Here is a 23,000-nt window from a genome sequence, read left to right on the forward strand (position 1 = left end):
GAGGAGGAGGAGGAGGAGGAGGAGGATCTGTGCTCTGTCCCAACTGAGCTTCTAACAAGGGATAGACACAATAGACTACCTACAACTCCCTGACCACAGATACCTATTTGCTTTTTCCTACATAAGGCTGCTTTAGGAAAGGCTCTGCCAGTAGCAAAAGCCAGGAGTGCACAGTATGGGGGATGCAGACCCTGCACAGGGCTGCTGAGCAAACAGCATTAGCGAAAAGGCTCCTTCTCTTCCAGCCAGTGGGAAGTCAGTGAAATGGAAGCTCGGCGCCGACAACGATGTTTGGGTCTGGGTGATGGGCGAGCATCCATCAGATAAATCGTATGCTGCCATCTGTGAAGAGATTCAGGCACAAAGGGCAAAACAGTTAGAGAGCGAGCAAGGCAAGGAGGCCAGGTAAGCACCTCTCATGCAGAGGACTGAGGGTGGACACAGAGGAAGGAACATCTTTAGAGACCCAGGCTGGAGTCTCCGCTGTGGAGGCTGTCCTCCCTGCTCTGGGAATTCTCCTCCTTGTGCTGAAGCAGGTGGACAAGTCTAACACCCACACTGGGAACAAGCCTGAGTCCTTTATAAAATCCTGTTTTGCTTTCCTTTGATTTCTGCCTCGGGGTAAGGCAGCATATGGTTATCACTGTCCCACTTTGCTTGCAGTGCAAAGGTACAGGGAAATGTCAGCTTTCTGTGAGTGCATGCAATCCTGGCAGAGACTCAGCCTAGGGCCTGCCCTAGCTGTTCAAGTCTCCTATCATATCTCTGCTGTTTGGCTGCCTCTGAAGATCACAAGAGATGATATGTGTGTTATTGCAGCAGGTGATGTGTTTGGATTGTACCGATTCATCAACAGGTGTCCGTGTACAGCTGGACAACAGTTACTCATAATGAATAACAACTTTAACTATTCCCTCCCCCTGATCTGGAGATATGATAACTGCGTACCTGCACAGCAGTGCTCTGCTCACATGTGATTTTCTCTCAGATGCTTAGGTAGCACAAAGTTACTCCCGTGGATTCCTAAGTCCTGTCTCTCTTGTGTTTCAGAGAGACTGACTCTTCTCTAACATGGTCTCTACATCCACAACCAGGAGTCCTGGGCAGGATGGATGTTCATAGCAACAATAAAAGCAGTGTGGAGGAGCAAAAGGAAGAGAGGATAAAATCAACTGCCACTACAATAGGGAAAAACTCAGAGCCCAGAGAGGTAATTTTCTCCCTTCTTCCTACTCAGAAGTCTTCACTGTGAGAGATGGGGAGTACAGCAAACCCTGATTGCTAATAAAGGAGAATCAGAAAAAGAACCAGCCAACTGACTGTTAAGGCTTCTTTCTTCTCTAGTCATTGAAGAAGCTGTTAAATCCTTCCTTAGGACTGGGGTGGTCTGTGTGCTATTCCCAGCTGTACTCTGTACCAATGGACAAGTTGCCCTGAATTTCTTTGCGTCCATTCTCCATGGGTAAAGTGAGGATTACAGTACTTTCTCTCCTGTTCTCTGGCTGGTTTGGGCTGATTTTCAGGCAAGACCAGGGAGGCTCTCCAACCAGTATCTCTGCACATGCAAGGCCACATCCCTCAAACAGATCATCTTCTCCTATAAAAGATCAGAAGAAGGCAATACTACAAACAGATAATTAAAGAATTAGAAGATAGTTTATGACCTTGACAGGATGAGACAGCTCCAAATGCAGCTGACTAGAGTGCCTGCTTTGCTGTTTCATTACAGAAAGGTTTTTCTCTAGTAATAAATAAATTTATACTTTTTAAATGGCTAGAAAAAGCCACTTAGAGAACCAACTGAGAAAAAGACACAAGTTGAATTATCTACCAGTATAACCAAAGTGGAATAGGAATATCCTACCAATTTAATGGGAAAAGTCCAGTCTCATTCAGTGGGGTTTTAATTCAATGTTTTGCTGCTAACTTGTATGGTTGATTATTATTTCATTATACAGCTGTTCCATATTTCAGCATAAAAACAAGGTAATTGAAGGCTGAATTTTGGCAAAGTATTTCTCCCACTGATTTCAAACACTGAAAGGAACTTAGGTATTGTGTGCTGCTGGCTCCTTTATCAGGAGTCTCTGAATCACATTGGGTTTTTCTTAGCATTGTTTGCTGGAGCTGAGCAACTATGTGAGAAATTTTTTTTGTTGTTCTTTTTAAAGGAAGTTGTTAGTCACAGCTGGAGAGAAAACAGCTTTTAAAAAACAATCTCCCCCGTGACCACTACCAAAAAACTCTAAACTCCTTCAGGGCTTGCAAAAGGAAAGAACAGGTCTGCTTTTGTGTCTTTCTTCCTGTCATGATATTTTTAGTCATTTTCCCAAGTTTCTGAGGCTTCTGCTACTGAAAGGAGGGATCCAGGCTGAAGACCTCTGTGCCTGGGAGAGAGTGAATTTCTCTGACCACCCCTGTTGCAGCAGTTTCTCTGAGACCTAGTTACCATTTAACTGTACCTGAGAGAACTGAGCATTCTGTGTTTTCTGCTGCAGTGGATGTGGATTTCAGCTAAGAAAAAAAGCCAGTTTACTCACATTTTAAGCTCCTAGTTCTCTGTCAAGGAGAGGGAAGTTGGAAACTCATGTTAATATTAAATATTAGCCAAATAGATTATGACAATTACAACAAAGCTTGTCCTTGGTAAGCAGTGTAGTACAGTTAACACATTACTCACTGCACTGTGGGAGGCAGTTTGGGTCAAATGCGGAGGTCAGTGTGTGTTTGTTCAAAGATAAGTCTAACTGTGTTTTTCTTAAAAGGCAAGTCTCTGCTACCGGCTTCTGCCAGTGTAGCTAGACTGGTTTGTAGGGAAGAGGAAACAGGAGAAAAACAGCTATTTGGGTCAGTCCCGCAAGTCGTGGTTTGCAACACCCAGCCAAAGCAGCAAATGAGCATAGGCAGGTAAAACACTACATGGCAGGTGTGGCAGGGCTTGCTTTATAAGGAGGGAAGGATAGGAGATTGTCTGCTCCCTAGCATCACTTGGGTATGTCACCTGGCAAATCCAGGTAGACTTAGGGTTCCTTTCTCACTGCTCCTTTTCTCTGCCCAGAGGGAAGCCAGGGATGTTCACCAGATGCTGGCAGACTGCCATGTGAGGAAGTGTGGCTTCCAACAGGTAAGCAGTAATCTAGGATGTTCCTAACACATCAGGTCAGGGCCAGACATTATTCTGGAAGCCCATCAGCCTCACAGCCTCATCTCACTTGAATGGGTCCTCATCTCTTGGACCAGTTGTATCCAGTGTTGCCATGCTCTGATGTATGGTTTCACGATTTGGAGATGATACAGAACTGACCAGTGCAGCAGACTGGGGACTGGCAAGGGGAGCTGATCCTGATATTTCTAGTGGGCTGGTTTCCCCTACTTCCCCTGTTGTAACCTGCAGTAAAGAAAGAGGGTTTGTGATGAAGAAATCAGAGATTCACACTACAGAATGGAGTTCCCAGTACATAAAGACTAGCTAAGAAACAGGACTAAAACTAGGTTGCAGCAAAGCATTGAACATACTGTTTCTTTCATAGACTAAGGAAGCCCAGAAGAGAAATTCAGGAGACGAGACAACAGCCTCCCAGAAGACCATACCACAGAGAGGTACAATTTCAGAGAGCCAGAGCATGCTGCAGAAAACTGATGAGACTGAGCCTGAATGGCAGGAATCCTGTAAGATCTTTGGACAACCTTTTCTTCTGGGGCTCCAGTAATCCTAGGGCTCTACAGGGTCATCTCAATCATTCTTCTGCAAAACTAGAACCAAATATACACAGTGAGTGGAGAGTATTGCCAAGAAAAACAATGCTGCATTATCAGAATACAACACGGAGACTAGAGCTGGGTTAGGAAATTGAAGTTTTATCCTATGGAAAACATCACTATTTTTAACTATTTACCATTTTTTGGTCTTGTTTATATTTTGATTTAGCTGATTTTTTAAAAATTAAAATAATAGTTTTAAAAATTAACAGCAACACCAAGCACAATGAGTCCTGCTGGCATGCTGCTGCACTCAGATACTGTATTAAAATAATTAACAAATAAGAATCACTTGAGTGTAGCCAGAATAACTCATTTTAAACTAGAAGCTAGCCTTTAGTAGGACTTTGTAGTAACTACTGTTCATGTAGATAGGTATCATGTATGACGAGGACTAACCAAAAAATGCAATTACAAAAGCAGTTAAATCATGGCAAATTCACTGAGTGAACGGGTTCTTTTTATGAAGCCTCTCTGGGTTCCCAAAAGAGTGGAGAGGACTTTTGCTGCTCAGTAAAACCGAGTTCTGTACAGAGAATCCGCACAAAGCCAGGGTAAAACTCCTTTCCACAGGACACTGCTTCCTTGTGAGGAAGTATTCTGCTCTTTGGAAATAATATGAAAAAGACGCTGCAAGAAATATGAACAAGAGGCCACTCCAAACTTCTCTGCTTTCCACTTCTGCAGCAAGGCACAGCCCTCTCATACAAGCAAAACTCTGTCCAGGCAGGGCCCTGCTGCACACTTGATGCCTCCCCAGCCTAGCAGAAACCATAGGGGACCTTGTGGAACCTGAATCACTGCTGGCCATTCCGACACTGGAAAAACAAACGTAGCAGAAAAACCTCTGTGGGGCAGTCAAAGGCTTCAGTGCCTGGGCTCTGAGCAGGGTTTTACTGTTCTCTCTGTGACTCTCTCACTTCAGTCCACAGTCTGAGACGGGAAATATTTTCAGTGATGTAACTTGTTCATCATTTTTTAGGCAACCGACGAAATGACTTTATGAGAAAATACAGCTTAACTCAACTTTCAGAGAGGCAGTTCCAATATTGCCTGCTCTTCCCTAAATATGACGTTTGAAGTTTTTCCTCCCTTAACTATGAAGCAAGAGTGGACTTTCACTAAGAAATTTCTAGTGTAATGAATCCAGAAGATAGAAAAGAACATAGCAGACAGTATGAGACTTGCAGTAATATCCATCACTGCTGCCAAAAACTTTCTGAAATCTCTACTTAAGTTACCGTGCTGGCTACATTTCCTTCTAGAATCTCCCATAGAAACCAGTACTTTGATATTTTTTTTTTAAAAAAAAAAGTGATTTTTTTTTAAAATAGCATAATCTAAAAAGACATTTTTACTTGATTCCTTTTTCTAGAGTCTTGCTGTCCAGCTTCCACAGAGGCTGAGACAAAAGGTCATAAGCTTGGCACATAAAAAATACTGAGAAATACCCTCACACTTTGCTTGCCTTTGTTTCTACCCAGACTTGGGTTCTGCTCCTTACATTCCCCCCTCCTGGGAAGAAATAATATTGAAGGAAAACTGAATTCATTTCTTTTCTAGTTCCTCCCTTGCTGCTCAGTAGATGGCAATGCTGTACTACAGACTGCTTTCACTTCAGGCCAGGGTGATTTTTCCTAATAAAAATATCTGAGGTTGATTACAAGAGGAAGGAAAGAACTGGCCTAACTGGCAGACTGTAGAACTGGTAATTCCTACAGACTCCAGGATGAGCTACTACAGACTTATCAACCTGGATATTTAACACAGCTTTTAATCAATTAAAAATATACCTAACCAAGTTTTTCATTTTCCATCACAGTTTCAGCACTGCTTCTTTCTCCTCTTCAAACACCACCAGCATGTTCAAATCTTTCCAAGGATTTGAGGTCATTTCAGCATCTTCTGTTGACATGTGGCTTGCCCTCTGGCTCCTCACTGGCCATACAGGACTACAGGAAGAAGCAGCACATTTGTTGATTTATTGTTGCAGCTTTTCTGATATTGTTTCCCCACACGCAGCTTAAGAGCTCTCCCTCTTGTAGTCTCTGCCAGAACTACAGAGATTGGAGAAATTTTATCTATGTTGATGTGCAAATTAAACTGAAAAGCAGAAGGTCCTTTATCCTCCCAGTTCTCCTTATACCTGTCCTCTCCAGCCTTGAGCCAGCAAGAGATCTTTGTACCACCCATAATTAAGCAGGGATTTTAAGCTGACAACGTCATTAAGCGGTAGTTGTGTTTCCTTCCGAGAGGCTGCAGGTCAGCAGGGGATGTACTGAAAACAGTTCCTTACCTGATTTAGTAACAGAGTGTGTTCCTTCCTCTTTGGATCTCTGCTCACATGAAAGGCACTACAGAAATCTGTGTCCAAAACCAGGAGTCAGCAAGCAAAACAAAAACAAGCAGTGTCCAGGTACCCAGGGACCTAGTGCCCAGAAAGCATCCAGGTTTCTGTCTCCTTGGAATAAAAAAAATAGGGCTCTGTTGAATAGCAGATACCCCAAGGTGATAGAAGACAGATGGAAATTGTTCTCACAAATGAGCACATACCTTTCATTGGTTGGCCCAAGCAGCTGAGCCACTACAGGCCTCTGAGGAGGATAAATGGCTTCCGGTTCAGGTAACCTCAAGTGCTTCCCTGAGAACAAAGGAGGGGGTATATCTTGGTCCCAAGACAACTCTCTCTCTTCCCCCAGTAACCCTCTCTGGCACTGAGAAAACCTAAACCCTATGAAACAAGTTATTTCTCCACTTCAGCAAGCAGGGAGATGGCCGAGAGGCAGCAAGCTTAAAACCCGCCTGCTTGTTTGCTTCTTTGTGAAAAGGAATAAAAAGGACTCTTTTTTTTGTTCCAGTGCGGAAATCCAAGGCAGCAGATGAGAAGAGACGCTCGCTTGCACAGCATGCCAGGGATGACTACAGGAGGCTTTCGCTGCAAGGCATCCGCAGAGGGAAGCAGGCAGACATTTCCAAGAGTGCTATAGGAGGAGATCGGCGACCACTCCAATACCCGCCTCTCCCACCCAAGCCTAAACTTCTAACTCCTGTGATAGCAAATGGAAGAGTGATTAGGTAAGGAAATCATGCACACTGTTGAGAGGAGGTGAGGGGAGAAGTGCAGAGATTCTTCTGCTGTGGCAAGGGCTGGCTGAGATCAGAAATGTTTGCCCTTCTCACACAGAGAAGACAGCCTCTGGGGAAGAATACAGAGCCTAGATGATGTTCCAGGGTGGGATGTGAAGGCCATGGCAGGGCTGTTCACTACAGTGATGAAGGGTAATTTGCTGGCCTTCTGCAGGTATCTCTGTCAGACTGGGATTCTTACCGACATTATTGTTCACTAGAATAAGCCTGCTCACCAGAAACCCTGTTTCAGTGAAGTCCACACAGTTCTGGTGGGTCTTCCAGTGCTTTCCAGCAACTCCAGTGCACCCTACTCACCTGAGCTCCTCAAACTAGGCTTAGCTTCTGTCACATCACAACATGTAGGGAGAGATGCTGGCTTACTGTAAAGGGATTTAGCTAACTGAAGATACTGGAAATCCAGGCTTGCACTATCAAAAACAAAGATGATGGCATATCAGCTGAATGCCAGTGTCTCTGCCATGGCATTAGAATTGCACTGTGTGTTTTGGCCCATCTGGAGTCAGGAGCAAAAATTACACCAGATCCTGGGAGCAGCTAATCTGCATGTCCTCAGGCTCATGGCCTCAGTCTGCAATTCCTGTCTTCTCTCTCCTTTGGTTCTGCTCTTTTTGATAACACCTCCTTCCAAAACGCCTAGATGCACTGTGGCACTGAGTTTTTAGAGTTTCAAGTTACTTTTCTAGACAAATTCAAGTTTTCTTTCCTGCTTTGTGTGAAGAGGAAAACATTTCCTTGCCAAACTTAGTGACACGTTTATTTAGTATAATATCCTAAGCCTAGAGTATACACATCCTCTCTCCTAGCTGAAAGCAATGTAACGTAGATGACAACCCACTATAAGGCTGTTTCCAATATACTTAACAAAAGATAAGTCCAGTCATGGACTAAAAAGCTGCTGTTCGAAGCTGATGCRTAAACCACAGTCTTTTTTTCACAGGAAAAAGGGAATTCAGAGGACAGTCTCCAATTCTACTGAAGAAAGCATCATCAAGTGGTTCAAGGAAGAGCAGTTCCCTCTCCGAGCTGGCTATCAGAAAACCACAGACACAATAGCACCTTGGTTCCATGGTGAGTCCTGAGCATTTCTGCCCTGACCCAACCCTTCAGGGATTTGTCCTTTCTCCTAACAGGCTAGCAGCTCAAAGCTGGGCCCAGGAGCTTTTCCAAGGTGGCTAACTCCTAACCACGAATGTAATTTAAATTCCTCTAGCATTATGACAATGATCTCCACTCTGTATAGCATTGCTATGCTGGAGCCAGACACCCTGCAGTGCTGTTATCTTTCACTTGCAACACAGAACCTGTCCTTTCGTTCAGTAAAACTGTCCATTCAGTAAAACAACCTGCACCTGTGTGCTCATCTGATGTGCTTTCTGATTATCCCTACTTTCTCGCAGCCTTTCAATGTTTCAGTAAGGTTTTCTAGTTGCTCTTGCAAGTGAACATACATAGCAATTCACTCTTTCATCACTTCTCACAGAAGCCATGAAGCACTGCTCACTCTGCTCGCCTTTACTAGGGTGACAGAGAAGGTAATATATCTCCTCTATAACCCCAGCTGTTAGATGCTGGAGGAGGACATCTGCTACCCAAGGGCTAAGAACAATCTCCTATAAAAGCAATCATAAATCTGACAAGGGCTCAAAACTGTTTTAAAGAATGGAAAGAAAGGTCTTCTGCTTATCTTGTTCCATAAAAATGTAATTGTACCAAGAAAAAGACAAAGAAGTAAAGGAAGCAAGAGAACAAGAGAATGACTGAAAAGGGGACCAAAATTTTTTCATAAACTTTCCTAAATGCTAGATCCACTCAAACCGTCAATTATAGTTCTGTGCAGCCTCCCTCTGTATTGTGGGCGGCTTCCAAATCCCTCTTTTGAGTGAGTCTGGGGCATCTTTAGCTGTGCACAATAGGACTCTACAAGCAAGATTTAAGAACAGTCTTATTTTTACAATTATTTTTACAATAAGTCTTTTACAATAAGACATTTTACAATGTCTGGCTTTTAGTCCAAAAGATCTGCTCCAAAGGACCTCAGATGCCCACATCCTCCATCCCTGGATGATGGGGCAGCAAGTCAAAAGGTCTGTGAAGAGTCAGGATTCCTCAAACAGACAGGCGGAGGGAGGGGCAGAGCTGAACTTTTCAGAGCAGATAAGCAGAGGGACAGGGTTCTTGAAGTAGGTAGGAAGAACAAGCAGCAAACACAAGCCAGGACAGTTAGAGGAGGCAGGGAAGGCAGGTGGGGGTACAGCTCCAACAATCCTATAGTACTTCCACAACGACAATTCTCATGATGACAATTTGCTCTCCCCGAAAATTCAAGATCTTGACCTTTTGTAGAACATTTGGGTTTCCAGACAGCTCTTAGCCTTTGTTTTCCTCACCCTGCACTGTGTACTGCACAATGCCAAAGGGTTTTACTTTCTCAGGCTGTGGCAGGTACCTTACGTTGCTTCCTTTTTGGTACCTTTTTTACTTAGCTGCTACTTTTCTTTTTATTCTTCAGTAGTCTTTGGTAGAAAAGAAAAAGTAGTCTTTTCCCAGATCTCAAATTTGCACTTCTTCAATGACCAGCAGTTGACTCTCAGTGACTTGTTTACAGTTCTGGGGCCTCTGTTTTCAACCTGTGCATGCATTTCCAAGGCCTCTGCTATTATCCCATGTTTAAAATGTAGAAGAGGCACCTGGTACCAAGCTCCAATTCACAAAGAAGTTCTCATAACCAATTGATAATAAGCCTAACAAACTAGGACTGGAACCTGGAATAGTTACCATAAAGCACAGTTAGCATGAGACCATGCTCTGCTACTAGCAGTGGCAATAATGTTCTTTCTGGGCCACAGGGCAACTAAACATGTAGGGGATGGAAGTGCTATGGATTGCTTTTAGGGTAGTAAACAAAATTTCTTGTGAGAACTGTTCCATCCACTCTTGCACATGTGCTTTTCTCCCTTCAGTTTTGTGTCTTGGTTTTGAACAGGTATCCTAACCTCCAAGAAAGCAGAGGACCTTCTGAGTAAAGCAGTGCCTGGGAGTTTTCTGGTCCGTGTCAGTGAAAAAATCAAAGGCTACGTGCTCTCCTATCAGTCTGTGGAGGGATGTAAACACTTCCTTATTGATGCCTCTCGTGATTCCTACAGCTTCCTTGGAGTGGACCAGCTACAACATTCAACGCTGGCTGACCTTGTTGACTACCACAAGGTGAACCTCTGGCAACACATTCATTAACTATTTGTTTTTGCAGTTGTCTCAGGGCATTTCAAGACAAAAATTCAGTCGTCATCACATAGGTGGCTAAAGCCATTTTAGCCACCATTCGGTATCCTATGTGCTGCTCCAGAATGGTGTGGCTCTCTCTATAAGAAGTCCCACATTTTATATGCCTGCCATATGGGGATCTTGGACAACCTAAGGCATCTGAAATAATTCAGATGTCATAATTCAAATGTCTTGGAACCTGAATTGCTCCATCACTCTCCCTGAAGTGTGCAGAACACCTTGCACATGGGGCTGAAGTTACTACATGCTATTTAATATAAATGCTGATACGGTGATAGGTGGCAGAGTTACTCAGACTACTTCTTAGTATCTCTCTGTTGTCGGATGTCACAGCAAACTCTGTAAACAGAAAATATCGCCTGTCTCCAGCTTCAGAATGAAAGAGAATAGGTATCTTTATAATCTCAAAACAGGGAAGACATGATTTTGAGTAAGCAATATAGCAAGCAATGGAAGGCAAAGAAGGCTTTTACTTTTGTAACAGAAAAGTACACTAGCACTGAGCACAGTTGCATAGGCTCAAGGAGAGCCAGATGGAAGATTAATTTGTTCAGTGTAAGAACTGCCYAAGGACAGGAAAATCATTTTGTCTAAAAGGTCCATTAAACTGTGTTTCTTTCAAACAAATGCCTAGCATAATACAGATGTGGCTAAACTAAACTGGACACGAGGAAAATATTATCTGTGGTCATCTGCTAGACAAACAGCACAATGTGGAGCACTATCCAGGCTACTTAACCTTGCTCCTTGTGTCTGTTTCACAGTCTAGACTGAATTCTTGAAAGCAAGAGCTAGATGGCTATTGATATCAGAGCCAGACAGTTTAAAGTCAGGTTGGATACATCTATATTAAAGATAGAATTACACCCACAGTCTACACAGAATCCTACAGGTCCCACTGCACTAAAGCAGATGTTCATTTGGGAAAAGTGGGTTCAACTGCTGGTTCTGCTTTGTCACTCAGTGGATGATCATGAGAGAAGGCAAGCTCCCACCAAATATCTAATATGTGGGTCAAGATCAAGAGCTGGAAGCAGAGACTGTTCTTCCAGGAAGCTCCTGTGTTTGAACAAAGTGCATATGAGAGGAGGGCACATATTCATTCTAGGATCTACCTTTTTCATTCTCACAAACACAGCCAGATGCATGGCACTCATGCACCTCCACCTGCACTAGCACAACAGCATACCAAGCTTGCAGTCTTACTTACTTGCATGCTGCACAGTGCTCGCTCCACCACTTTGCAGATGGGGCTGCATTTCACACTGCAGAAGCTGAGGTTGCCTACAAAATAAACACAGCTCTTTCCAAGAACTGCCAGAATTCTGCTCTGGGTTATTTCACAAAGCACAGACACTGTTTTATGAAGGCAGAGGTGAGCCCTGAGCATCTTTCCCCTGAATTCCCTGGGCTCTGAGCTGTATCACACAGTGAGATGAACATGAACATGTTAACACATGCTAACAGCAGCAGGAGACTGCTGCCTACTCCAGGGATTTTGTGATAGACCTGGTGCACAGTAGCCTGTTTTGAAGGGTGGCATTTTAACTGTATTCTCTGCCAACAGGAGGAGCCCATCACTTCTTTGGGGAAGGAGCTGCTGCTTTACCCATGTGGCCAAGAGGACCAAGAACCAGATTACCTCGCTCTCTTTGAATGAACCTCTCAGTCTCGCTATGCAACTCTGAGCCTATTTTCATTAAGACTGTACTTGGAAACACAGCTGTGGATGCTTACCTGAAACTGTCACCTTAAGTGCCTCTATTTTAAATCCTTCATAACAGAGCAGTGGGAGGATAAGTACTGTTGTGGGCTTGTTGTATCAATTGAGTCAAAGGATGCAGCAGCCCAGTAAGCTACAAAACACCTAGATGTAACGCGTACATTGGAGTGAATTAGAGGACAGAGTAATCAGTTGCACAGGGAGATACTGCTATGTGTTTTCTGAGTTTTTTACAGGACTCTGGGGAATATCTGCGCTCAAGCTGCCTCTTGCTCTTGTTGTGTGCCATCTGGGAAAGAGACCAGTATCTACAGCTGAATGAAATCATACCTTCCGGAAGGCACAAAACAAGTTGGAGAGATGAATCAGTCTTGATAGTAAGTTGTATAATGTGAGGCTTAATCCTATAAGATGCTRTGCCCTTGGAATCAAGGATGTTCTGCAAAACTCCCAAACAAATCCTTAGTAYCTCTAGGTGAAACCTCCTTGTGAAGGGGAATTTTCATGAAACATGCATTTTTTTAAAAAACTCCTTTAGTCTCTGAATATAGATACTTACTCGTTCAACCTGTGTCTAAATCCCACATCGACCTTTCTGCACAGAGATTAACATTTTGAAAAAGAAGGAAGGAAGGGATACAGGAATTTGTTTGAAAAGGTTTTAACATATGTACAGAGTATAAGCAATGTAAGAAGCAGTGCCTCTATCAGTATTAGTATAGCTTACAGAGAAGTGTTTGCTAGTAAAGAATGCTGTTTTACAGAATGGAGCTATTATTGCAAATTTTGTCCAAACTAATGGGTGTGAATTTAACACAGAAGTTTTTCTTTCAATGTAATATTCTCCCTTCGTATCTGCTCTATTGCTCTTTAAATACACAATTGAAGATATAGGATATTGGGGAAGAAGCTGGACACAATCACATAACAAACACATCAAACTCAGATTCCCTGAGTTGCTGCATGTAACAAGCTATATGACTGAGGATTGTTTTTCAAGTCCACTAACATCATCTGTTAGAGATGTAATCCTCAAAGTGAGCCAAAGTCAGCCCTTCTTCAGTTGTTTATTCCTTTTTTTTCTGTGGAATTGGGGCTTCTCTGCTTAACTTGAGGAAGGAGCTTTCGATAGAGCATCTAAGCCATCCTCTTCCTGATCTGCCAGTTTGAACGTGATGCATCCACCACCACTTGAAATCTCAGTCCTTCTAAGGACTTCCACTTTAGCCTAGAAGAGGCTCTACGGTCAATACAGGACTTACAGGGTATGCTGACCTGCATTCTGCAGGATACAGATTAAAAGAAAATCTTGCGATCACCTAGTCTTAAAATTCACAGCTATGCTAATAGGTTTTTTCCATCCAAAGGAAGGAGGGCAAAATACACACTCCAGTTACAGCAGGTTTAACTTGCTAGAGATAAAGCCTTAATGTAAAGTGAGCTTTTGGGTGTAACAACACTCTGGCAGGGGAAATGAATTATAGAGCTTCTTGAACACTATGGTATCACATGTATCAAATAGCTATTTTCAAGATAATCAGTATCATCAACTGGAGGGGGGGGCACACTATAGACCATTCAAAGAGAAAAAGAAGCCCTTCTTCCCTCTTACTGAACAGTTCTCTTTTGAAAAATACAGCCAAACTAAAAGGTTGTTCAGAGATCTGCACTACTAGAGAAAAGCTGGCATCTGTTCTCAAGTGAACAGCATCCAATGTGCCAAAGCTATTGTCCTGTTGGAGACAACTCATGCACTGTTTTGTATGTCTATGGCTGATGAAGACACTTCATGTGACAAAGTCTGCTTTTAAGGGCAGTTTGAGAAGCAGGACTTTAGCTTACGGAAACAAAATGCAGGCTGATCTGGATTAGACACAGCAGAACTCACAGACATTACCAATTTTAGCACTAGGATCTACAGAGGGCCTCCTCAGTGCTTGGACCAATGACCAGCAGACCAGTACCTTCATGTACCTATCTTATAACTACTTACTTGCAAGTGTTGGCTCAGCAGAGACGAGTGAAAGCCACTGCCAGTATTCACATCTATCCTTTGCATCTGAAGAAATCATGCCTCAGTGTTGAAAGACTCTTAGCTTCAGATAACTGCTCTGAAGAAAGAAATCTAAAGTTTTATACATTTAGATTACCACCCTGGCTGCAAAAGGCAGCACACGTGCTAGAACAGGTACCCTTAAGACCAGCTCTGCAACTACTCAGATGTCTGATTACCCTGAAATTCAGTGAAACTAGGATGACTTGAAGGAGTTGGGAATTGGGAATGCTGATTTTACTTGTCTTGAGGAGTTTATCTATAGAACCTTTCTTTCTTCAAACAGTGCTGTGCATGGATTACAAGAACAGCCACTTTTGAACACTGTTTGCTGGAGAAATCACAATACCTATGTGCCTTTAGCCAGAGCATACCACAATCCCACAAAATTAAAGCAAGAGGTTGTCATGGCCTCTGCCCTCACTACAGACATACCTGCAGCTCTGCACAGGCAAGGAGCCTGTCCATCTGTCTCCCTCTCCCTTCAGCCAGGTGCAACATATCTGTTCTCAGCTTCTTCACCTGGGGGCATCCTGTATTCCCTCCCCAACTACCACCTGAAGCTGCTATTCTGAGAAAGATCACAAGTGGAGTGGGGAGCTGTCTGTGCCTGGAGCAAGGAGGGTAGAGAGCTGCCTCCTAAAAGCTACTGTTCTGTTGGATGCTGTATGCATTTCATCTGTTTCTAGCTGTTACAGCACCACTCACAGAAGTGTAATGATGGCCTCCTTCTTCACCCTCCCACATCAATGCAGTCTCTACCTTAAAGACAGCCCTACCAGACTTCTGCTGTGATTAGACTCCCCTGCAGATCACTGAGGTGGTCACTAACCACTGGATGGCTTTCTCCATCTTTGATTCAATTCCACCTCTTGCCAAACCGTGTTCTGCAGCCAAATGACAGGAACCTGCACAGATGGTATTATGTCTGGGAGGAAGAGCATCTCTGTGGAAAAGGATATGCAAGAGAATCACAAAAGAGCTATTAAAAATGTAATGTATGAAATTCTGACAGGGGCTGAATGATGTGCGTGCTGAAATACCAAGAGTAGGGAAGTGTTGCACTGCTGCCCAGTGCACAGTGCCTATAATTAAGAGTAACATACTTTGGAAAGGACCTATTGAGATCATCCGGTCTAAACCTGCTGTACAAATGGGGCCAACCTCTAAATTATATGAAGTCGCTTAAGGTTTAGGGTGAATCTAAAGGAGGAGAATCAGAATTGTCACATCTGAGAAATAAGAAGGGCTAGACTTGAGGCAAGTTACAATCAAGCAACTTTCATCGTACAGTGCACTCAGTTTCAAATCCAGGTTAATTGGGACTGTGGGAGCAGCCATCATTCTGGAACAGCTCAGCTTTCATAGCTCTCATACACATTCAACAAGCCAGTATTTGGCTCCTCCTGATGCATTAATATTTATCAAGTCTCTCCATCAAAACATAAATTGCTTTAAAAACAGTGCATCGGGCACATTGGGGAAAAAAACACTGCAGCCACCTGAGTTACTGCTCAAGCTTTTGTACTAAATGATGCCTTTGGAGTTTTTAACCATATAGAGTCAGAGTTCTTTTTCCATACGATTCTTCTGGTTTTTGGAACCTTTGTGGACGTTTGGTGTTTTGCAAGAGAGGTGCCATGAAGATCACTTGCATCTAACAGAAGATGAACACGTATCTTCTAAATAAATATCAAGGCAAGAGGTACTTACGGTAGCATGTTCTCTAACTGCTTCTTCTACATAGAATGCTTTCAAAAGAAGTTCATAAGCACTCTTCCTACCACACAGCAGCATGACAAATGACATTTTATTCATTGTTCAGTGCTATCTTGCATTATTTCTTTCCCCTAGCTTTTACAATCAAAAAAAAATCAAAATCTGATTTCAGACTGCCTTATATTAATTTCCAGCTACAAAAACTAACACACCACTGGGAGAAACTGCATTTAGGGAAGCATATGGGATTGCCAAGTCCATGCATTTTTTGTTGACTAGTAACTATTAAAATGATAAACAACAGTCAGCATTAAGAGAAAATGTTTTATAATAGCAATAACTCATATTTTCAACAGTTTTAGGCAATTGAAAAAAAATCTATTAAAAAGGAGACTAATTTCTAGGATGTGCCTATAATTATCATAACAGCATTTGCAAGGTCCAGTAATCAGTCACAAAAAATTATTTTGTTAACTATAAAAAACTTCCTATGCCCTGGGAAAAGCTCTAGATTTGGTTGAGAAGAAATACTTTGGTATATAGTCACAAAACATTAATTCATTTGGTATCTGGCATTCAGAGTTTAAAGTCTCTTGCTAAATCAGCACTGCAAGTTGAAATATATTTCCGTTTCTTCAGAACAGTAAAGCTTCTTCCTTCCAGTGCTCAAGTTCTGCAGAAAAATCATATAATTTATCTGAACCAGGTTCCTATCCACAGGAAATAGAGATTGCCAGAGCATTTTCCAAGTGTTGGAAGGCTGTACTCTTTCCTAGTAAGGCTAGAAGTAGAAAACCTGAATATGACAAAATAGTTCCCAAATAAAACAAACTTCATTTAGAAATAAGTCACAGTATTCTAAAGCAAAAACATACTGTTATATTCAGTTGATATAGACATGGCTCATTACTTTTAGTTCACTGTCCACAGCAGAGAATGAACACTACCGTCTGCCTTTTGGRATGTCACACTTGACTGGTAGGTCCTTCTTTTTCTGAATTTTAGAAAGCACTTTCTGAGACACCACTTGTCTCTGAATGAACTAGGAATAACCTGTAAGTGCATTGTGGCTGTTCCTCACACCTTTAAGGAAAACAAAATTTTGGTTGCTCCAGTTTAACCATTGTAACAATCAGAGCTCTGCTTCTCAGAGAAGGAGCTCTGTACTTATTTGAAAGTAGCCCTTTCTAGATATGTCAGGTTAGACACTTATTAACTCCTTATTATTGGCTCTTTTAAAGGTACATACTTTAAACAACTGTACACATCTTACAATCATTTCAACAGAACAGAGTACATCCATTTGTTACTGCAAAGAACACTGGCATTTATGTAACGTTCATCGTTTCTGTAACCTTGAAACTCCTCAAGTATTCAAGCCTTCCCCAGGAATGACTTCTGGACAGACAGGCTAATGGAGTTCTTAAAAGCCCTAGTAAGAAAACCCAGAAGAAGAAAGGATAAACACTTTCCCTTGTCTTCCTTTGCCATCAGCCTGCTGGAAGATTCATCCTCTTTCAGTCTCATTCTTGTTAGCAGCTCTTTTCCAAAACACCCTGAAGTCCATTTGCAGGTATTTTGCCTTTCTTTCTGGGTTCATGTCTTTTTACTGCTCAGCTTCTGCCTGTGTAGGTGAGTCTCAATCTCTTGCCTGAAAACAAGCATCCCTAGCTGGCCATGAGAAGCCTCGTTCATGGCCTTGGACTGCATGCACATTTTGTACTGTTCTGGGGTCAGCTCGTCTAGACATCGCTTTTCATGCCAGAGATGGAAGAGACCCCTGACAGGTGTTCTGATCACAATAAGGTTGCTGTGAAGGTATTTGCGGTACAGATGCACATCTTCTCCGCCCCAGCCTTTAATGTCCAGATCAAAGCCACCTGGCACAAAGAAAATCCAAAATAACACTGGAAATACCCACTTTCAACTAGCAAACTTGATAGTGCTGTTCTGTGGGTCCAATTAGCTCTTTAAAAGAGCCACAGTTTCTGGCAACATCAGAAAGCATCCACATTCCTCAACTTAAATAAAATATTTTATCATCATGCAAAATTGCTTTATTTGTACTGAGCAGTGCTTAGTTTCTAGTAGCCTCTATGGCATCTGGGAATAGTATGAACATGCAGCCAGAGTACTGCTGCTAAAGAGGAGCATAAAGACACTGGCTGGGGAAAAGGAAGTTGATCACAGTTTTATAAATTTCAGTGCAAAACCAGAAGTATTTGAATGTATTTTTCTTACCTATGTTGATAAAATCAGATCTGTACTGGCAAGTCATCCCAAACCCGAAGTCTCTCCAAAATCCGGTTTCTTTTTTAATAACCTGCATGGGGAAAACGATCATTTATATGGCAGCAAAAATGCCTTCAGTTTGAGCAGGAGAGAAAAATGCTCCTGGGTGCAGTCAGGAATAAGAGCAACCTCTATTTTATTCTATTCCATATAAACCCACTATTAGACTTGATCTAGTTTCTGCAGATGCTCATCGCATATTCCTGCCCAAAATACCACCATTGTCATTAGCTAGCAGGGCTAAAGCCATTGATCTGCAATGATCAGGTTTGGAACAACTTCTGTTGTAGACTGAGTAGAGCAATACCACCTCACTCTCTGGAGTTTCCTTTTTCACAGGCAAAAACCTCCTTCTAAATTAAGCTAGCTTCTGCATGATTCAAAGCTGACATAGAAAATGTACTGGTAAATCAATGAAGCCAGACTCTGCTGCAGAGCAGATGGTGGCATCTAGATTCTGGACCACAGAAGCGTCAGAAGAAAATAGCAGTTCTAATCTGATTGCACAACCGACAGCTTTTTGATTTCCTAAATTTTGACAAAAATTAGGAAAGTGGTGAGCATCATTTTCCTTTRCAGAATTACTGTAACAAAATAAATACAACTTCAACCAGAATCCAGAAATGTTAGGTGGGGATTATATACCCCATAAATGCCTCTGCACAATGAATTTGCAGTCTACACTATTGAGATGGAGTATGGAAACATTATGTATTATTATAGCTAGCAAATCAGAGCAGTGAAACACCATGGCTAGCATTTTCAAAAGGAGATATCCAAGTTTAGATCTCAAGGTCATAATTCATCTGTGTGAGTGATGTAACCCAATGTGGTGAGACACTCAGGAGTTGCAAGAAACTGGAACAGATATTTAACCCTGTAAGCAAGTCAGCACCCTATTTAACCCTATAATACTTCACACTCCTGCTCACAGACCCACCTTTGAGCAACTATTTTTGAAAATTTTGGTTTCACTTGCCACAAAGTAATAGAACAAGATGAGACACTTTTACTATGCCAAAAAGTATGTTTTTTTGACATACAAATCCCAGTGTTTCCTTAAACAAAAAATCCTCTTCCAAAAGAGGTAAAATTCCTCTTGACATCCTTTCTCCTGATTTCTCTGTCACACCTCCCCTTTTTGTTCATAACCCTTGCCACTTTGAGGGCTTTTTTATTTTTCTGTTCCTATTGCTATCCCCTCCTTTACTCATTTCTCCTTTCCTTGAAGAAAAGCCAAACCACTGCAGAAGCCAATTAAAATAAAACAAGATTGTATCTGTCAGATCTGCACTGTAACAGGAAATCTTCATAACGATGTCTTTACACCAAGCTATTCGTATGCATTAGCATTATTATTTCCCATTAGTGCAAGTGGCTGCTGCACAAATCAATTGCTTTCAAAGCTTTCTGATGGCTCCTTTCTCAGCAACCTGGGACAGACAGCTAACTCTGTCTTGTTTTAATAGCACAGATCTGGCCTTATGCCCAGGAACTAATGTGGACCGAATATACAAAATATACATAAAAATGAGGTTGGTGTACTTCTTTAAATCAAGAAGCTTTTTGACATAAGCATCATATTTTACAACTCAAACACTAGCTATAAATATTTGCACAATCCTGACAACATACTTCATGGAATTTATGCTAGCTTGAGAACTAAACTCTATTTCTTTTCCTAAGTACATGTCTGAGGATCTCTGGCTGATTCTCATTAGAGAAAGACCAAACATGAACTCTGTGGTATTACCAGAACAGGTTTTCTCTGAGACAGAAGAGGTAGAAAGGATTTTCCAGACTCTTAATGGTTTAAGAAATAAGAAAGATTGCCTTTCCATAGATACTAACGATGGGAAAGTTTTTTTTTTCCCCTCTCTGGGTGGTACAAAGTCTTGATCTTTAAATTAACTGCTTTTTCCTCATCACTAGTCTGTGTTCTGAATCTATTTTAGAAAGAAAACAGACTAGCTGGCTACCTGTTGGATAACATAGGGAACAATAGACAGAATATTTCAAAGTATATTAAGTGGAGTTTCCAAACTCTTGTTCTTTTTTTTCTAGTGAGGTTGCATGAGGTGGGGGTAATGATGCCAGAAGATTTGACTTAGACCTCTAGCAATCTTTTTCAGCTCTGTTCATTGCTGGGCTCATAATATCCCAAGCTCTTAACTACTAAGAACAATTATGGAGGCTTGGACACTCTGGAGATAGTGCCCAGTCTGGGCTGGGATAAGCCTGGACACACACAGAGCCTGCCACAAGAGAGGCAGCTTTGCCAGCTGTTGTGAGCAGAGACCTAACCCAAAGGAACTCAATGAAGCTGCATAGCTAGCTAATGCCTCCATTTGAAAATGGAGCCATTTATTAACACTATATGTCAGAAGACTGAGTAGGGACCCACTGAAAGACTACTGACACGGGAGAGAAGCAAGGTTGAAGCTATGAAACAGGAAAAGCCATTATAATGTGCTCAAGTGCTTGAACAGCTGCAACATGCCTGGAATACTGCTTTCACTGGCTAAGTAATATCAGTCACTATCAGTCTAATGCCTATACTCTTTAGAAACATCTGCTTTTCAGATGCAAGAAACGAAACTATTCAACAGCAAGAGAAAACTAGAGCAATGTTAGGGTCTCTCACCCCAAGACACCAATGCCGTGGGGCTGTTAGCCAACTACAAAATTCCTTCTAGCAGGGGATCAGGTAAAATTTAAATTCCCAAGTTCCATATGTAAAATACCAAACAATGGTTAAAATAGATGGCACTTAGATACTTTCCTTAAAGCTTAACTGCAAAACTCACAGTGAGGTGACTGCAGTAATTAATTTTATCTGTGCAGTACATCACTGTGCACAGAACCAGGGAAACGCTACCCTAGAGCACACACATCCTTCAAAAACGAAAGCTTCGTCCAGATAAAAGTAGGTGTTCAGAGAACCAGGTACTTACCAGCTGCTGTTCTAAGGATGGGATGGAATCATGATGGCCATAAATTATACTGGGGTTATACTGGCTGAAGAGAACAGGATAAAACACTTTCTTCCCTAGAAATGACAACAGATTCATTTTTTTAAAGCTGTATAAAACACATTTGACTTTCTTACACATGCCTTAATTAGTCCTCTGCATTTCAAGAATGATTTACAGCAGCTTCATTATCAATTCAAAGTCAAGCATACTCTGGTGAAGGCTATTAAACAGTAACTAAAAATATGTTGAAAAACTATACTCTTTGCAAGTAGCAGTACCTGGCTGTGTGTTCAATCTACAGGAGTTCAGGAATTCAGCTGTGAAGTATATGTCCACATCACAAAAAAAGAGAACAACATTGTTTCCTTTCCAGACTCGAGCACCAATGTCTAATCCTTTTCCTCTTGAAAATTCTTCATTCAGCTGGATGAAGGTGAAGTTCTTGAAGTTGGCTGATCTAATGAATGGAAAAGCCCATGAGACTCAATTTAAGAGGTGTTGTTGATTCTTAGTAAAATATTACTCTATTTACCAAGTTACATTTGTATTTGAAAATGAAAAAGAAAGTACATTTCTGCAACTCTCAAAGCCTTCAGAAAATTCAGGAGGCAAATCTGGTACTTGTTAAACTACCTTTGAAATTACTTTGAGGAAATAGTCACTGTTTGTGCAGGAAGAGCCAGAGAAAGGTTTCTCCCTTAAAGAGAGTAACAGGGCACCCATTTTAGTTTTAATATGCAAGCAAAAATGACAAAGAAATGGTTTATATCCTAATGTTCCATTAACACCTGTCATAACTAGTGCTTGATCTAAGTTAAAAAGAATAAAATCAAACACAGCCACAAAGCTGGGATGGAAAGCACTATTTCCTCTGAGTTTAGGTTAGCTCAAAGACATACTGGAAAGCCATCAGCTCTTTCATACTCTGTATTCTTTAAAAGTGCTTGCCACTGGAAGAGAACCATCTGTACAAATGTAGGAAGACTTACTTGGAAGGAAATACTGCTTAGCAGAGGATAAAAAGTCAATTTATGACAATACTTGATGAATTAGAGGAGAGAAAAGTAAATCATCATAGTATCAGAACAGTTAGAGGAGTTACAGGTAATGAGTCATGCATGTTCAACTGACATGAAAATATATCAGCTCTCAGTAGTATTGTGGGCCTGGGGTTTTCCAGCAGACATCAGGAGTTATTCTTTCTATCTGTTCATTTGAGGATTCTTTTCTCTCTTTTTTAAGCATTTACCTGAGGAAAAGCCAGAAGTTTACACAGCTGAAGCAACTAAGTACTCATCTGAGTACTCATTCAAAACTCAGAAATCCCATCTGAGCATGGAAAGGATCTTTTCTCCACTTTGTATGGGAACATTTTTGCATGTTACCTGAACAGTCTACACATAGCTATCCAATAGTGCTATGAAGTATGCTTCCCTGTTTTTCCTTCCTGGGTTCTTTGCACTAAGACCTAATTGTGATGACCCAACTTCCATTGAAGAATTATGACTGCATGCAAGTTCCCCAAAGATTTCCAAAGTGACCATTCTGCATTAGTTGCCACTTTGAAAGCACAGCTTTGCCAGTTACTTACTCGGAATGCAGAATGGTTGTCTCTGCTAGGTGGAAAAAGACTACTAGCGATAGATTCCTATTGAGCAGAAGCTTTTGTTGATTGCTTTGTGTCACCAGCTGCACACTAACCTATTAACTAAGAACAGTGATACTTTCTAAGAGTATCACCTGGCATTTGGTAAGCCATCCACAACACAGTTTGAACTAGGAAAGAGAAGACTAGACCAAGACTAATGAAAAGGTAACTGCTTTCCAAAACACTGCAGCAGGGACCAGGATTGTGGTCTGTCTGTGGGATACAGTCTAGATGAATATCACAGCATTTCCTACCAAAGTGACCTAGACAGTTAGATACAAATAGTCTGCTTAATTAATTAACATTATCTCCTGTCGTTTATCAGTCTTCAATTTATGTATTTATTTTCAACAGTGATTTTTCTGCTATTATCACAGACAATAGATACCACAGAGAAAC

At 41.6% G+C, this 23,000-nt stretch overlaps 2 protein-coding genes across 13 annotated transcripts in view; one reads left to right on the forward strand and one right to left on the reverse strand.

Annotated features, from left to right (window-relative positions):
• The window catches only part of SH2D4A (SH2 domain containing 4A), a 13,850-nt gene extending 1,124 nt beyond the window's left edge, over nt 1-12,726 (forward strand). Inside the window, exons 2-9 of the mRNA XM_085309696.1 lie at nt 246-405; nt 1,051-1,210; nt 3,059-3,124; nt 3,531-3,669; nt 6,618-6,834; nt 7,847-7,977; nt 9,893-10,113; nt 11,759-12,726. Of these exons, the coding sequence (XP_085165822.1) occupies nt 246-405; nt 1,051-1,210; nt 3,059-3,124; nt 3,531-3,669; nt 6,618-6,834; nt 7,847-7,977; nt 9,893-10,113; nt 11,759-11,851 (1,187 nt within the window). The 3' untranslated portion in view covers nt 11,852-12,726. The remainder of the gene's footprint in view (nt 1-245; nt 406-1,050; nt 1,211-3,058; nt 3,125-3,530; nt 3,670-6,617; nt 6,835-7,846; nt 7,978-9,892; nt 10,114-11,758) is intronic.
• Nucleotides 12,727-16,573: 3,847 nt separating this feature from the next.
• The window catches only part of CSGALNACT1 (chondroitin sulfate N-acetylgalactosaminyltransferase 1), a 58,653-nt gene continuing 52,226 nt past the window's right edge, over nt 16,574-23,000 (reverse strand). For all 12 annotated transcript variants that reach the window (XM_085309813.1, XM_085309790.1, XM_085309781.1 and 9 more), the window contains 4 exons: nt 21,232-21,410; nt 20,933-21,027; nt 17,928-18,009; nt 16,574-17,566 (listed from right to left, as the gene is read on the reverse strand). In XM_085309813.1, coding sequence (XP_085165939.1) covers nt 17,283-17,566; nt 17,928-18,009; nt 20,933-21,027; nt 21,232-21,410 — 640 coding nt within the window. In that variant the 3' untranslated portion in view covers nt 16,574-17,282. The remainder of the gene's footprint in view (nt 17,567-17,927; nt 18,010-20,932; nt 21,028-21,231; nt 21,411-23,000) is intronic.

Source organism: Rhea americana, unplaced genomic scaffold (genome assembly GCF_003343005.1).
Source record: "Rhea americana isolate MKP2758 unplaced genomic scaffold, rheAme1 scaffold_107, whole genome shotgun sequence".
Taxonomy (NCBI): domain Eukaryota; kingdom Metazoa; phylum Chordata; class Aves; order Rheiformes; family Rheidae; genus Rhea; species Rhea americana.